This window comes from Panthera pardus, unplaced genomic scaffold, assembly GCF_024362965.1.
Source record: "Panthera pardus isolate Hobbes unplaced genomic scaffold, ASM2436296v1 HiC_scaffold_25, whole genome shotgun sequence".
Classification (NCBI taxonomy): Eukaryota; Metazoa; Chordata; class Mammalia; order Carnivora; family Felidae; genus Panthera; species Panthera pardus.
In genome coordinates, this window is record NW_026526821.1 from 29,297,019 (window position 1) to 29,311,296 (window position 14,278).

At 52.2% G+C, this 14,278-nt stretch overlaps 1 protein-coding gene across 1 annotated transcript in view; it reads left to right on the plus strand.

Moving 5' to 3' along the window:
* Positions 1 to 354: 354 nt before the first annotated feature.
* TGM6 (transglutaminase 6) overlaps positions 355 to 14,278 on the plus strand; it is a 40,148-nt gene continuing 26,224 nt past the window's right edge. The window contains exons 1-3 of the mRNA XM_019462737.2: positions 355 to 432; positions 12,862 to 13,035; positions 13,555 to 13,797. Of these exons, the coding sequence (XP_019318282.2) occupies positions 426 to 432; positions 12,862 to 13,035; positions 13,555 to 13,797 (424 nt within the window). The 5' untranslated portion in view covers positions 355 to 425. The remainder of the gene's footprint in view (positions 433 to 12,861; positions 13,036 to 13,554; positions 13,798 to 14,278) is intronic.

Below are 14,278 nucleotides of genomic sequence, written 5' to 3' on the forward strand. Positions count from 1 at the left end.
CCCTTAGGGCACCCTCTCTGAGCCTCCGTTTTCTCGCTGGGAGGGTAAGAACGGGAGACGGCAAACCCAGATCCCCCCCCCCAACTGCTTTCCTCTCCTCCCTCCTCTGTTCTTGCCAGGTCCCGGGACCTCTCTGGGCCTCAGTTTCTCCCACAGCCCAGCCCTCAACTCTGTGTTAGGAAAGCCTCTTGGCTGAGGCCACTCCCACGCCGGACACCTTCGAGGTGCAAACCAGGGCAATTACTGGGCGATTAGGTGCCGCTGCTAGGGCGAGAGGGGCCACGCCTCCGCTTGCACGCTGGGCGTCCTGCCTAGGAGTGCCCCGGGATCTGTCTTGTTAACGCGGGTCCGGCTGGCTGCTGTGACACGCCGTCCTGAAGGTGCACACATCACACACCAGGGAAGCCAGGGCAGGCCGGCCTGGCATGGCAGGTGAGCGGGCAGGGCCTGGGGGCCTCGGGGCACAGGGCCGCTGAGAGGAGCTTCGGGAAAGGGGGTGTCTGTGCGGGGAAACTTGGATCACTGATCCTTGGGGTTGTGTTTCTGCATGGTCCGTGTGCCGTTCCCTCGTGCTCCTGAGGGAGGCCCAGAGATGGAAAGAGCCGGCCCCAGACCGCCCAGCAAGTCCCTGGCAGAGCCCTTCCTGGGCTGGGGCCAGGCCTTCCCCATAGGCCTTGCTGAAACAGAGGAGGACGAGCAGGGGAAGACAGAGAAGGGGCAGAGAGAGGCCCCAGGGGCCACCTCCTCTTAATTCCCACCTCCAAGATTTGAGGGCAAGAACAGCTCTGTCTGAGGTGAAAGGAGCTATGTGGCCTTGAGCAAGGGAACTTGCCTTTGGTGCCTCCATGTTCCCATCTGTAAAATGGGAATTAGAATACATTTCGCAGGCCCGCTGTGAGGAACTGATGGGACCGAGGGTGCTGAACTCCCCACAGTTTTCACATGTGGGGCCCAGGAGGCAGCAGACTCAGAAAACGTGCCAGAATAGTGAGGGGCAAAGTCCCTTTGACTCCAGGAGCTTGCCCAGTAGCTAACACTTATGGGTTTTCCACCTCCTCTGGCTAGGTACTAGGGTCCCGCGGTGAGTGAGTCAGCACCCGCAGGGGTCCTGCTCTCATAGGTCTTTAAAGGTGTTCCTCATGTGGTGCTTCCTGCTTTCTATCGTCCAGGATCATGTGACAATTACATGAGTCAACTCTTGTTTATTTTTTGACGTTCGAAGCCAGGCAGTTTAGCTTCCTTGTCATATTTGAACTTCTTCTCACTCCACCCTGCGAGCTGCTAACACTTACAGGCATCCTGGGCCTTTCTGGCTCTTCGGATGGGGTCTGCTCCCTGAGGGCCACCCCACCCCGGCTCACACCCCAGACTGCTGCTTCGAGACCTGGGGTTCGTTTTCCCCGTTAGAGCCCCGGGCTCTGCTTCCTTCAGGATCTACTTTTCAGGGAGCACCGAGAGGTCCCTCCACCCCGATTCTCTGATACACTGTGGGCCTTCCGCTGGACAGAGTTTAACTGCTGAGAAAGGACACTTCTGGGAGGCGACGCCAGTGACAGAGAGTTCCAATGTCAGGTCTGTTACTAACTTGCTGGATGGCCATGCTTCTCTCTGAAGCTCATTTTTCCACCTGTAAAATCACAGTGCGAGATCCATCACGCCTAGCAAATAGCAGTGATAGATAGTTAGGTTGAATTCAATTCCCCGGTCTTCTGGTTCCTCCTGGCTTCTTGGGGACCTACTCCTCAGAGCAGTGGGCGTGCGCCCATCACGCAATCGGTACGTGAATGACCGAGACATCAGATTCTGGAAGCAAAGTGTGTGGCCTGTGGGCTGTCCTCCTGCCCTCACTGTCCGTGGCAGATGTCGCTGCTTGACCCCTGAACTCCTCCCTACAGGGCCCCAGCGTTCTCCTCAACATAGTTCTTCAAGTAGTCCTAGCAATCGATCGGTGCTAGCAGACGAAATGAGACCCTTCTGCCACTGGTGGATTATAATTCGCTTTTCCCAGCTCAGAAATTCTAAGAATCAGGGGGCATACTCTGTGCATGGTTGGTTCCGGCTGGGATGTTCTCACCACTGCCTACTGGCAAGAGAGGCCAGCAGCTTCCAAGAGGACCCGGAAGGAAAGGGACAGTGGCCCCAGGCAACTCCCCAGTTAAGCATTTAGCTGTGGAGGTCAGGTGCCCATGACGCACACTACGGATAGGGTTATAATAGGGCCCATTAAAAACCGATTATGCTGAGTCCAGTGTCTGGGAGAGATTGCTGGCGTCAGTAGAGAACCTCCTGGGCTTGGCCCCACTGGGTGCCATCCCTGGGGCTGGGACAGAGATCTGGGGAGGAAGGCATCATCAGCTGACTGGTGTCACCCAAGGGCAGGAGGAGAAATAGTCGGGGTGAGCTAGGGCTGGGGGTGGGTTGGTGGTGAAGAGCTGGGCGGGCGGGAGGCAACCTTCCCTCCAAGTAAAACTCGTTCTTCGGCTGGCCTCTGGGACCAGCTGGTGAGCAAGCAAGCTGGAGCGAAGATGAGGTTGGCCGGGAGGGGAGTGGGAGGCGGGGGCAGATGGTGAGGGACCTTGAACGCCAGCCTAATGGCCGTGGATCTGATGGCTCTAGAGAAGGGGCAATGACATGCTGACGCTCATGCGGTCAGAAGGGTCCCCTCTCCTTGCTGAAGCTCGGGTTCTCCATAGTAACAGGATGGAACGAATGAAATGAGCTGGAAAATGCCGGGAGGCTGTGGGAGCCAGGCAGTAATTTAAGCAAGAGGCGAAGAGGGGGGAGTAAAAGGAAAAACAATGGGCGTGGGAATAGGGAGGGGTGGACCAAAGTGGCGGGAGGGATCCGGGGAGAGGAGGAGGACTCCCATCTGCTGACCCAGCTAAGGGTGACCCGGCGCCGGGCTAAGTACCGTATACAGAGCGAGATCACTCGCCGTGGCTGAAGCTTGTGGCTCAAGAGTGTTTATTGATAGCTCCTTCCACTCTCTGGGTTTCCAGGGCTAGGAGACGCATTCTCTTCCTTGCCCTACTTCTGGTCGTCACCTCATCTTCCAGAAAAGTCTATGAGGAAAGTATTAGTATTGCCACGCTTCAGGACAGGCAGTCTGAACCTCAGAGAGGTCCATTCACTTATCCAGGGCCGCACAGCCAATAAGTGGAAGGTTCGGGATAGCACTAATTGGCAGAACACCGGACTGGCAGCCAGCCGTTCTTGGGCAAATACTGGCGATCATACGATTAATAACATGCATGCTTACTGAGCACCTAATACGTGCCGGGTCCCGCTCTACGTACTCTGTGGAAATTGTTTCACTTAATCGTTACAACCGGGGGAGGCAGCTACTATCACCAGTCCCAGGATTCAGAGGGGTTCAGTCCCTTGCCTCGGTCACACAGCCAAGGATCCACGAAGCCTGCATTTGAACTGAAGTGTGTGCTTCTGAAATTGGGCGCCTAATTGCTATGGGAAGGAAGGCCAAGAGGGGAAGGTGGGAAGGAGAAGAAAAAGACGGCAGGTGGAGAGGCCATGAGGCTTTGGGGTGAGAGGGTAGGCGGAGAGAATGCTCTTACGGCTTCTCTCTTTCTGTATGTCTGGCGGGCACAGCCTCAGGTTTGGCGGTCATGGGCCTTGAGCTCGGGGCTGGAGCTCACCCAGCATATCCCCAGGGTGGGGGCCCAGGGTTGATAATACGTCATCCATTCTGTCCTCAGGGCCTCAGGTGTGGACCAGAGAAGGCCTTGGTGGGACGTTGCCTCTCCCATCCCTTCCCTGGTGCCCACCAAGGGGCTGTGTGACAAGCCTACATCAGCACGGGCTTGGGGGTGTGGGGGGCGTGTTGTGGGGAGGGGCTGAGAGGACCCCTGGGGCTGTCAGAGACACTTGGTCCAGCAAACCCCCCCACAACCCAGTCCCTAAGTCATTTCACAGATAAGGACACTGAGGCCCCAAGAGAGGAAGCAACTTAGCCCACATCCCACAGGGAGCCGGTGGCCGGGGCTCTACCCATGTCCTGGGCCCATGACTGCAGAAGGCAGGAAGACAGGAAGGAAAGGCAGGTTTTGGAATGTGGCCGCTTGAGAGAGGGGATTACAGGTGGGTGGAGAGGACGGGGTGTGGGCAGCTGACAGGGCATAGGTGTTGATCCCAAGGGTGTGCCAGGAAGCTGCGGAGCTCCCCTTTTCACACCCTTGTCCCAGCCAAGGGACAGGGAGGGACATTCGTTCATCCAACCAATATTCACTGAGCCTCTACTACGTCCTGGGCCCTGAGCGGGGTTCTAACAACCCAGAGAGAATGAGACCCAGGTCTTGCCTTCACGGAGCCCACAGTCCAGTGGAGGAGAAAGACCTGTGAGCAAACAACTGTGACCAGGCTTCCTTGGCGACTGATTAGAGACACAGCCTTGGTCTTGGCAGGATTCATGCCGAGCATGTGGAGGGGGTGACATTGGGTTCGTTTTAATTGGGGATCTGGAATCCATCCCTTATCTCTCGTATCTCTTGTATCTCTCGTGTCCCTTGTATCCCTTGGCCTTGGGCTGCCCTCCTCTGTGCCCATCTGTCCCCAGGAGGGCTGAGGAGGACACCAGTTAGGAAATAACTGGCCTGTAACCACCAGAATAGTTGTTTTCTCCCAGCGGGATCCTGGTTGCCTAGCCCTGACAATCGGCCCACCCAGGCCGGGTCGTGAGGGTGTGATGTTCACAAGTACGGACGACTTAGGTCACCGGAGATGCAGCTCTAGGGACAGACAACACAAGGACCAGAGCAGTGACCTCCTGGGTCAGGGCAGGTCTGGCCTGGGGGGATGGGTGGCAGGTCAGGATTTCTCGGTAACAGCTCTGCAAAACCAGCAAAGGGCAAAAAGAACAGCCATGTTTGGGGGTGGGGGGTTAACGGAGAGGCAGAGTGGGAACAGCTGGGGGAAAGGTTGCAAGAAAAAAGTGGTTGAGCAGAAGGAAGGACGTTTTAACATCTGGGCAGCAGGTGAGTGGCCTGCCAGAGGCATGCAAGCTGGAACTATGGTCACGTATCCACCGGAAATTCGGAGGAAAGAATTCAACTCCGGCAGGAAGTTGTGAGAGAGATTCGGGGGTAATGGTGACAATGGCAGTTCTGGCTCATTCTACCCTTCTTGCCCCACTGTGATGCGGCTCTTGCCCGGAGGGTGGTGGGAGATGCTTTGGGCTGTGGCGGGGAAAGATGAAGCCAAGGCGGGACTCCCAGGACTTGAACCCATGACCTGGAGCCCAGGGACTCTTTTTACCTCCTAACCACCCCCTTTGCAAGAATCCCTGGGGCATGCCGGCACTGAGATAATTATCACCCAACAACCTCACGTCCCACTCCTCACTCATCCCCTAAACACACACACACACACACACACACACACACACAAACAATTACACCCTGTGTTGGCCTTTCCCCGCGCAAGCTGTGGCTTGGCTTAGCATCCTCAGGCAAGAAGTCTCTTTCTTCCCATCTCTGGGTCTCAGTTTCTGTCAATGAAACAAAAGACCTGGGCATCTAATGGCCCTTTGAGCTCTGCGGCTATTAGACAATCCTACGTACAAGGTAACTGGGGTTCTGGCCTGTGTGTGCAGACAAAACAGAGGCCACCCGAGCGCAGACTTCTGGGACTTGAGAGGAAAGTTCCTGACCAAGAACCGCAGGGGCAAAGTCAGTGGGAGGCTTCCACTCTACTCTCAGATGTGAGAGGGAGCTCTCCAGTGGGGGAAGTCCCCTGGCGCTGCTGTTCCAGCCACCGCCCGACAGGGGTCGCTGTTGTAACCAGTCCTTGCTCACCCAGCACGCTGGTTGGCTGTAGGAGCTCCCAAGCTTGGGACTCACGCGTCAGCTATGTTAGTTCTCATTTGCATATTTGGTCATTATCCCCAGATCATGGTGCCAGGCTGGGGCTTCCAGCCTGGTTAGAGTTAGCTAGAACTAACCTTCTCCATGAATCTCAGGCCTGGGGATTGAGACTGTGGTACCAGCCCAGCTCCGCGTAAGTGGAGACCGGTTGGAAGGCTGTTGCAGTCTAGACAAGAAAGACGTTCATTGCTTGGCCTAAGGTAGTGGTGGAGACAGAGGTGTGTGATGGGCTTGATGCAGGTTTTGGAGGTGGTCCCATCGGGACTTGATGGATCGGATAAGGGGGGTGAGAGCAAAGGGGAAATCAGAGATTCCTTGCCTTGGTCCTGAGTGCCAGGGCAGATGGGACATCTCCCAAGACACAGGAGAGCAGGGATTTGGGGATGGGGTAGGGAAGAAATGGGGAGTTCTGCTTTGGGTGTGTTAGGTTGGATTTTCCTAGAAGACCACCCAATGGAGATTTCAAGTAGATGGCTGAACATATTGTTTGGATTTCAAGGGAGAGATCAGAGTGGAGATGTAACCTTGGCGTTATCAGCAGATCTCCAATCAAGACCACTTAATTTTATCAGAAAAAACCTCCAGGGGCACCTGGGTGGCTCAGTTGGGAAAGCATCCAGCTCTCGATTTCTGCTCAGGTCATGATCTCGTGGTTCATGAATTTGAGCCCCATGTTGGGCTCCACGTTTGACAGTGTGGAGCCTGCTTGGGATTCTCTCTTCCTCTCTCACTCTCTCTCCCTCCCTGCTCATGCTCCCTCTCAAAATAAATAAGTAAACATTTAAAAAAAAAAACCTCCAGTAATATTGAACCTCAAAAGGCAAGAGTTTAGGGACCCCATTCTTTTCTTCCTGAGTTCCTCCTTCTATAAATGTACCCACCTCTTCCCCAGTTCCCTATATCAAGCAGGACTTAGAGGAGCTGCCTTTTTCAGGCCACAGAGGTCCCATCATTCCTTGACCCAGAGAGGGCCACCTGGTGCCCATAGTCTATGTAAGGAAAGGAGACCACACAAGGGATTTTTTTTTCCTCCAAATCATATCTTTTCTAAGCTGACTTTCTCCTTCCACCTCTCCATATAGAGATGCAATTTCTGAAATCCTTCCTCACTGTAGCTGCATAAAAAAATCACCCCAAGATTTTTTACTGGCTTCAGGCAGTAACAGTCATTTATTACCATCGTCACTCCCCGTTCTGATGTTGCACCTGGCCCAGCCATGCACCTGCTGCCCAGATCTCCTCATCCCTGAAGTTTGACCGTGGCTGGGGTGGGATTATTGTAAACACTTCTTCCCACCCTGTCAGGTGCTTGGGCTTCTCAGACTCCTCTATCTTGGTCTTTCCTCAAGGCCTCTCCAGCATGGTGGTCTCTGTGTTGCTGCACTTTGTCAGATAGATAGGTGATTGGTTGATAGATAGATGTGATGGAGAGACAGACAGACAGAGACAGAGGGAGAGAGCATGCGTGCTCAGGGCTCCAAAGGTGCTTATCCTGAGGAAGAAGTAGCCAGGCAGAAGCTGCATCCTGTTTATGTCTCAACAGCAGAAGGCCCGTGGCATTCACATTCCACCATATAAATCGGTCAGAACAGTCCCAAGCACCTGCCCAGAATTAAGGAGAGAGTATATAAACCCCACCCCACAGTGGGAAGGATTTCAATCACATTATAAGAAAAATGTGTAGAATGGCATCCATCCATCATCTATACGAATTAGTGAAGCCACCTTTGAAAAATACAATGTTCCACACTCTCCTTGTGTATTACTCAAGGTTCTCCAGAGAAATAGAACCAACAGGATGTGTGTGTATGTAGACTAGATAGATAGATAGATAGACAGATAGAAGGATAATGGATGAATAAATAGATAGATAGATGATGGATGCATAGATAGATAGATAGATGATGGATGGATGGATAGATAACGGATGGATAGATAGATAGATAGATAGATAGATATATAGATAGACAGATGATGGATGGATAGATAGATGATGGATGGATGGATAGATGATGGATGGATGGATAGATGATGGATGGATGGATAGATAGATAGATAGATAGATAGATAGATGATGGATGGATAGATAGATAATAGATGGATAGATAGATAGATAGATAGATAGACAGATGATGGATGGATAGATAGATGATGGATGGATGGATAGATGATGGATGGATGGATAGATGATGGATGGATGGCTAGATGATGGATAGATAGATAGATAGATGATGGATGGGTGAATAGACAGATGATGGATGAATAGATAGATGATGGATGGGTGAATAGACAGATGATGGATGGATAGATAGATAGATGATAGAGGGGTACCTGGGTGGCTTGGTCAGTTAAGCATCTGATTTCAGCTCAGGTCATGATCTCACGGTTCGTGGGTTCGAGCCCGCATCAGGTTCCACGCTGACAGCTCAGAGCCTGGAGCCTTCTTCTCTTTCTGTGTGGGTCTCTCTCTGCCCCTCCCCTGTTCATGCTTTCTCTGTCTCTCAAAAATAAATAAGTAAACATTAGAAGAGAGAGAGAGAGATGATAGGGATAGAGGAGAGAGAGAGAGAGAGAGAGAGATGATAGGGATAGAGGGGATAGAGAGAGAGAGAGATTTTAAGGAATTGGCTTCCACGATTATGGAGGCCACCAAGTCCAAGTCCACAGGGGAGGCTGGCTGGCTAGAGATTCAAGGAAGAGTTGCAGTTGGAGTCCGAAGGTGATCTGCTGGCAGAATTGCTTCTTGCTCAGGGGAGGTCAGTGTCCTACTAAGGACTTACCTGCCTGGATGAGGCCCACCCACATTATGGAGGGTAATCTGCTTTATTTAAAGTCCACCAATTTAATGCAAACTCATCCAAAAAACAACTTCACAAAAGCATCCGGAATAACGTTTGACCAAATATCTGAGCACCATGGCCCAGCCAAGTTGATACATAAAATTAACTATCACATCATGCAACGGGAGAAGAAACAAAATGGATATTTAAGGAGCACCTAATATGTGCTAGATGCTTTCCACACATCATCTTATTCAATGTCATTATTAGAGCTGAGAGAAAGCGATTATTATACCCATTTTATGGATGAGAGAGGTGAAGTCATGCTGAAGGACACACAGTGAGCAAATGACAGACCTAGGATGCTGACCCAGGTCTAAGTGACTCCAGGAAAATGAGAGGGAACATGGGTGATGACAGATTGGAAAGTGGGGCTAGCCTCCCAGTGGAGGTCTCAAGAACCAGACCAAGGAGTTGAGGCTCTTCCTTGGGGGAGGAGAACCACCCCAAGGAGTCATGGAAGCCAGGGTAGAGTGGCTACAAAGACCCAGTTAACAACTGACTATCACTGATCCATCATCATTAGAGGCTAAGGAAAAGTAATCCTGGGACCAGGTCCATTCCAATTATGGCAGAAGGATGGGAGGAATTAGTCACAGGGTCTTCCTCAGGGCTTCCAGGCTGCACAGAGGACTTGGACTTTGCCTTGCCCATGGGAGGAGGCAGAGGGCGAGCAGGAAGAGGAACAGAAGCCTGTGGTATCAGAGCATAGGTCCCACCTTCTCCAGAAAGATAGAAGAAAATGATACTCGCTGAGTGTCTGCCATATGCAAAATCCCACACCGCTGGATGTCATATGGGGGCAGTCTTTTTGCCTTCCTTCCAAGAGGCCTGTGGGGCAGGTGCCATCAGTACCTGCAGTTTTTAGACCAGGACACCGAGACTCAGAAAGGTGACGTGATGTGTCCGAGGGCACACGAGACACAGCCCGACCGGGGTCAGGGTCCGGGCGTCTCTGGCCCCAAACCCTGTGTTTTCTCCATTCCACACCCCAACTACTCAAGATTTGCCAATTCCCGGTCTCAGCCCTTGATCATCAGAAAGGCAGGATAGCACAGAATCCGGGCATCACCCACACTAGCTGTGCGACCTTTGTAAAGTTACTTCACCTCTCTGTGCCTCCATTTTCTCATCTGTAAAATGAGGGTAATAATAGTGTTTGCTTCAAGATCACTGTCAGGATTAAATGAATTCATAAATGTAAGTCACAGAGGATAATGTCTAGCTCATAGCATTAAATATATATATAAATACATATATATATGTTAGCTATTCATCTTATTATTTTTTCTAATGTTTATTTATTTTAAGAGAGAGAGAGAGAGAGAGCATGTGAGTGGGGTAGAGGCAGAGAGAGAGGGAGAGAGAGAGACAATCCCAAGCAGGCTCTGCACTGTCAGCATAGAGCCTAATGTAGGTAGGGCTCGATCTCACAAACCGTGAGATCGTGACCTAAGCTGAAATCAAGAGTCGGATGCTTAACCGACTGAGACACCCAGGTGCCCCCACCTTATTATTCTTATTGTCATAGTTGGGGGCAGGGTGGTTCTCACATCACCGGGGACAGCCTTACCCAGCCTCTAAGTTAGGATACGCATATTGGAAAGAAGCTGAGTGTTATTGGTGAAGAAGCTCCTAAAGATTTATCCAGATCCCAGAGCTGCACATTAAAAAGTTTAACAGGTATGAATGGACAACCCAAACCTGGATGCGAAAGATAGGTCACATTTACTGATACTCTTCAATCAAATGGAATCTGAGTCCTGCTCCCACGGGGCGTGTTGGAAAATTCCATCCAAGTTATTACTGGGGCTCCCCGCATGTTTCGGTTATCTACTGCTGCGTAACAAACGGCCCCAACACTCGGACAGTTAAAACAACAGCAATCATTCGCTCACTCACAAACCCACAACCTGGGCGGGGCTCAGCTGGGACGGCTTGTCTTTGCCTCACTCAGGATCAGGGGAGGCACGTGACCAGAGGTGGGCGCTCAGGGGGTTGTGGGTGGGGAGTCTTGGTTCCTCTCCACGTGGACTTCTCCACGGGCCATTTGACTTTCTTCATGGCATGGCCGCTGGGTTCCCGGGTCAAGCAACTCAAGGGAACCAGGCAGAAGCTCTGTCGACTTTTATGGTCTAGACTTGCAAGTCACAAAGTGTCACTCTGTTTTAGCCACAAGTCCTGTCAGATTCAGGCAGAGGGAACACATATCCTACTTCTTTTTTTTTTTTTTTAATGTTTATTTATTTTTGAGAGAGAGAGAGAGAGGCAGCATACAAGAGAGGGAAAGGGGCCAAGAGAGGGGGAGACACAGAATCTGAAACAGGCTCCAGCCTCTAAGTTGTCAGCACAGAGCCCAACATGGGGCTTGAACTCACAAACTGTGAGATCACGACCTGAGCCAAAGTCCAACGCTTAACCGACTGAGCCACCCAAGTGCCCCTATCCTACTGTTTAAAAAATTTTTTTAAATGTTTATCTATTTTTGAGAGACAGAGAGAGACAGAGCGCAAGTCAGGGAAGGGCAGGGAGAGAAGGAGACAGAGAATCCAAAGCAGGCTCCAGGCTCTGAGCTGTCAGCACAGAGCCCGATGCGGGGCTCGAACTCACGAACCGTGAGATCATGACCTGAGCCGAAGCCAGAGCTTAACCGACTGAGCTACCCAGGCACCCTGACCTTTATCCTACATCTTGATGAGGGCAGTACCAACATCATATGATAGGAAAAGCACGAGCGATGGGCGATATTATTGCAACCATCTCTGGAAAATACAAGCTGCCTTTAAAAAGCCAAACATTTTGGCCGGCTCTCCCCAGACCTTGGTCCAGACGAGCCGCTGCGCATGGTCCAAAGCCATGCTGTGTTTTAAAGTCAGGGATTTGGGGTCTGTGACTCCTGTGGGGCCAAAGGTAAAGGCAGCAGGGCTTGGGGGTTCCATACAATCACAGACCCGACCGTGGCAGACCATGCTTCACAGCATGGTCATATCAATATATATCTAATCCAGCACATTCCCACCATGTAACATGGACCCATTTTTCATCAAGCGGTGGGGTGTGTTCCCTCCCCTTGAACCTGGGCAGACCTTTGTAGCTGCCTTGACTAATAGCAGACAGTGGGGGCGACCCTGTAACTTTGGAGGGTAGGTCACGAAAGGCATTTCAGCTCCCACCTGGGTTTCTCGGATCACTGGCTCAGGGGAGCACCGGGGTCCGTGCTGTGAGGACGCTTTCAAAGTGTGCTCTTAAACATCTGAGCTCTATCTGCTTAACGCCAACCTCCTCCCCTGGCCAGGGCAAGCCCGAGAGAGAGGGAGACACGGAATCCGAAGCAGGCTCCGGGCTCCGAGCTGTCAGCACGGAGCCCGATGCGGGGCTTGAACTCACGAACCGTGAGATCATGATCTGAGCCGAAGCCGGACGCTTAACTGACTGAGCCACCCAGGCGCCCCTAAAATTTATTCTGAATTCCAAATCTTGGTACTTTCGTGATCACCTGCAGCCAGGCACAGAATAGGAAAAACGGAGTCACCTAACATGCTCGTTTCCAGATAAGGTTGAAAAAGTCCACACCCTGCCTTCTTGTTTCCACCCTCCTACTGTAAACAGTGTCCTTTTGAGGTCTATTTCATGCCACGGTTTTTTGCATGTTTGTCCCTCTCTGTCGGGAATTTTGCTGTTTAAAAGGGCCCCAAGTGTAGGGCTAAAGCACTGCCCAATGTTCCTAAACACAGGAGGCTGTGATGTGCCTTCTAAGAAAACCAGTGTGTCAGATGAACTTGGTTCAGGCATGAATTACGTTGTCCGTGAGTTCAACGTTAATGACTCAACGATATATTAAATAAGGTATCTTTAAACAGAAGAACACACAAGAGAAGGTTACATATTGATCGGCGGATGGAAGAATTGTGAACAGAAGCTAACAAGAACCTAACCCTGCATTTGCTGTAAGAGTCGTGGTTCGGTATTCGTTAATTCGATGTCGGCGGAAACTTTAAGGAACGTGAACTGCTGAGAATGACCGGAATCAATCGCACAGGATAAAAAGTAGCCGCGTGAACAAACGACTGCAGGAGGGCAAGGCGGAGGGGGGTGAGAAACATGTCAAGGGCTTGGCCTCACCTCCCTGTCCTCCCCCGGCTCAGGGATCAGAGTCACCGAGGTGGACTGGCAGAGCCTGAAGAATGGCGTTGCCCACCACACCCAGGAGTACCCCTGCCCTGAGCTGGTGGTACGCAGGGGCCACACGTTCACCTTGGTGCTGGAGCTGAGCAGACCCCTGGAGGACCAGGAGACCATCATCTTCACGGTGGAGACAGGTAATTGTCAGGCCAATGCCCTCTGCTGGTCTACATTCAGAAAGATTTTTCTTGTGACCGGTGACCCGAGACCCTTTGGGCACCAGCCCAGACTTGAGGGAAGCGTGTCCCTGCCGAGGGGGGCTGAGCTCCGGAACCCTAGAGGTCTTTGATGACAGCTTGCGGGGACGGGACAGCCGGCAGGCATTGCCAGCAGGCAGTGGGGGAGATGAGAGGACAGCTCTGGAATTCTCTGCATACCAAGGAATCGAGGGCTCTGGAAGATGATGGAAATTCTTCAGGTACTTTGGGAGCCCAAGCTTTTCTTTCCTAGACAAATGGTGGACTTTGAAAGTCCCCATTACTTTCTCCTAGATCCAGGAGGTGGGTGGGAATCAGAACCGCGGAGGTGGCCCCCCACAGTGTCCCAGCAGTTCAGGGAGTGAAGGTGGGCATTCCAGGGTTGTAGCTTTTCTGCTTCTCTAGAGCTGGGTTCCCTAGGGGCAGCTGGATCTCCTGAGTGCCTCTCCCCTCCGCCAGGACCCCAGGCCTCCGAGGACCGCCACACCAAAGCCGTGTTCCAGATATCGGAGCCGGAAGTGGGCAAGACCTGGGCAGCGGTGAAGGAGGCTGAGACGGAGAACACCGTGACCATCAGCATCAGCAGCCCTCCCAACGCTGTCATCGGCCGCTACCTGATGAGCACCAGGGTCTCCTCTCGCCGAAAACAAAATGACCGAAAGCTGGGAGAGTTTGTTCTCCTTTTCAACCCATGGTGCCCAGGTAGGAGCTGGCAAGCTTTCCCGGAAGCTGTCCTAGAGGTGGGCCTGCCCTTAGCAGGGGCCTGGAAGACAGACTAAGCAACAGGGAGGTGGATGCCCAGAGCTTGGCAAGAGCTGAGCTTAGGCAGAGGTGGGCACTGGGCAGAGGAAGCCGGTAGCAGGTGCTACAAAGGATCCTGGGCCGGAGGAGCAAGAATCAGGGGTTTCTGGCATGCGGGGGCCAGTAGGCAGGGATGGGGCCTCGTGGGAGGAGAGGCCCAGCAATGGGCAAGAGCCCGGCTTGAGCCATCAGCAGCCTTGGCTCAGTCCTAGCTCTGCTTCCCTCTATGAGTCTTGGTTTCCTCATGGGTGACACGGGAGTGATAACAGTGCCTACCTCCTGGGATTATGGTGAGAACTCATAGCGCTAATGGTTGTAATGTACAAGGTCCATCGTAAGGGGTACTGGGGTCAGTATTCTTATTAAATATTTCTAAAATATG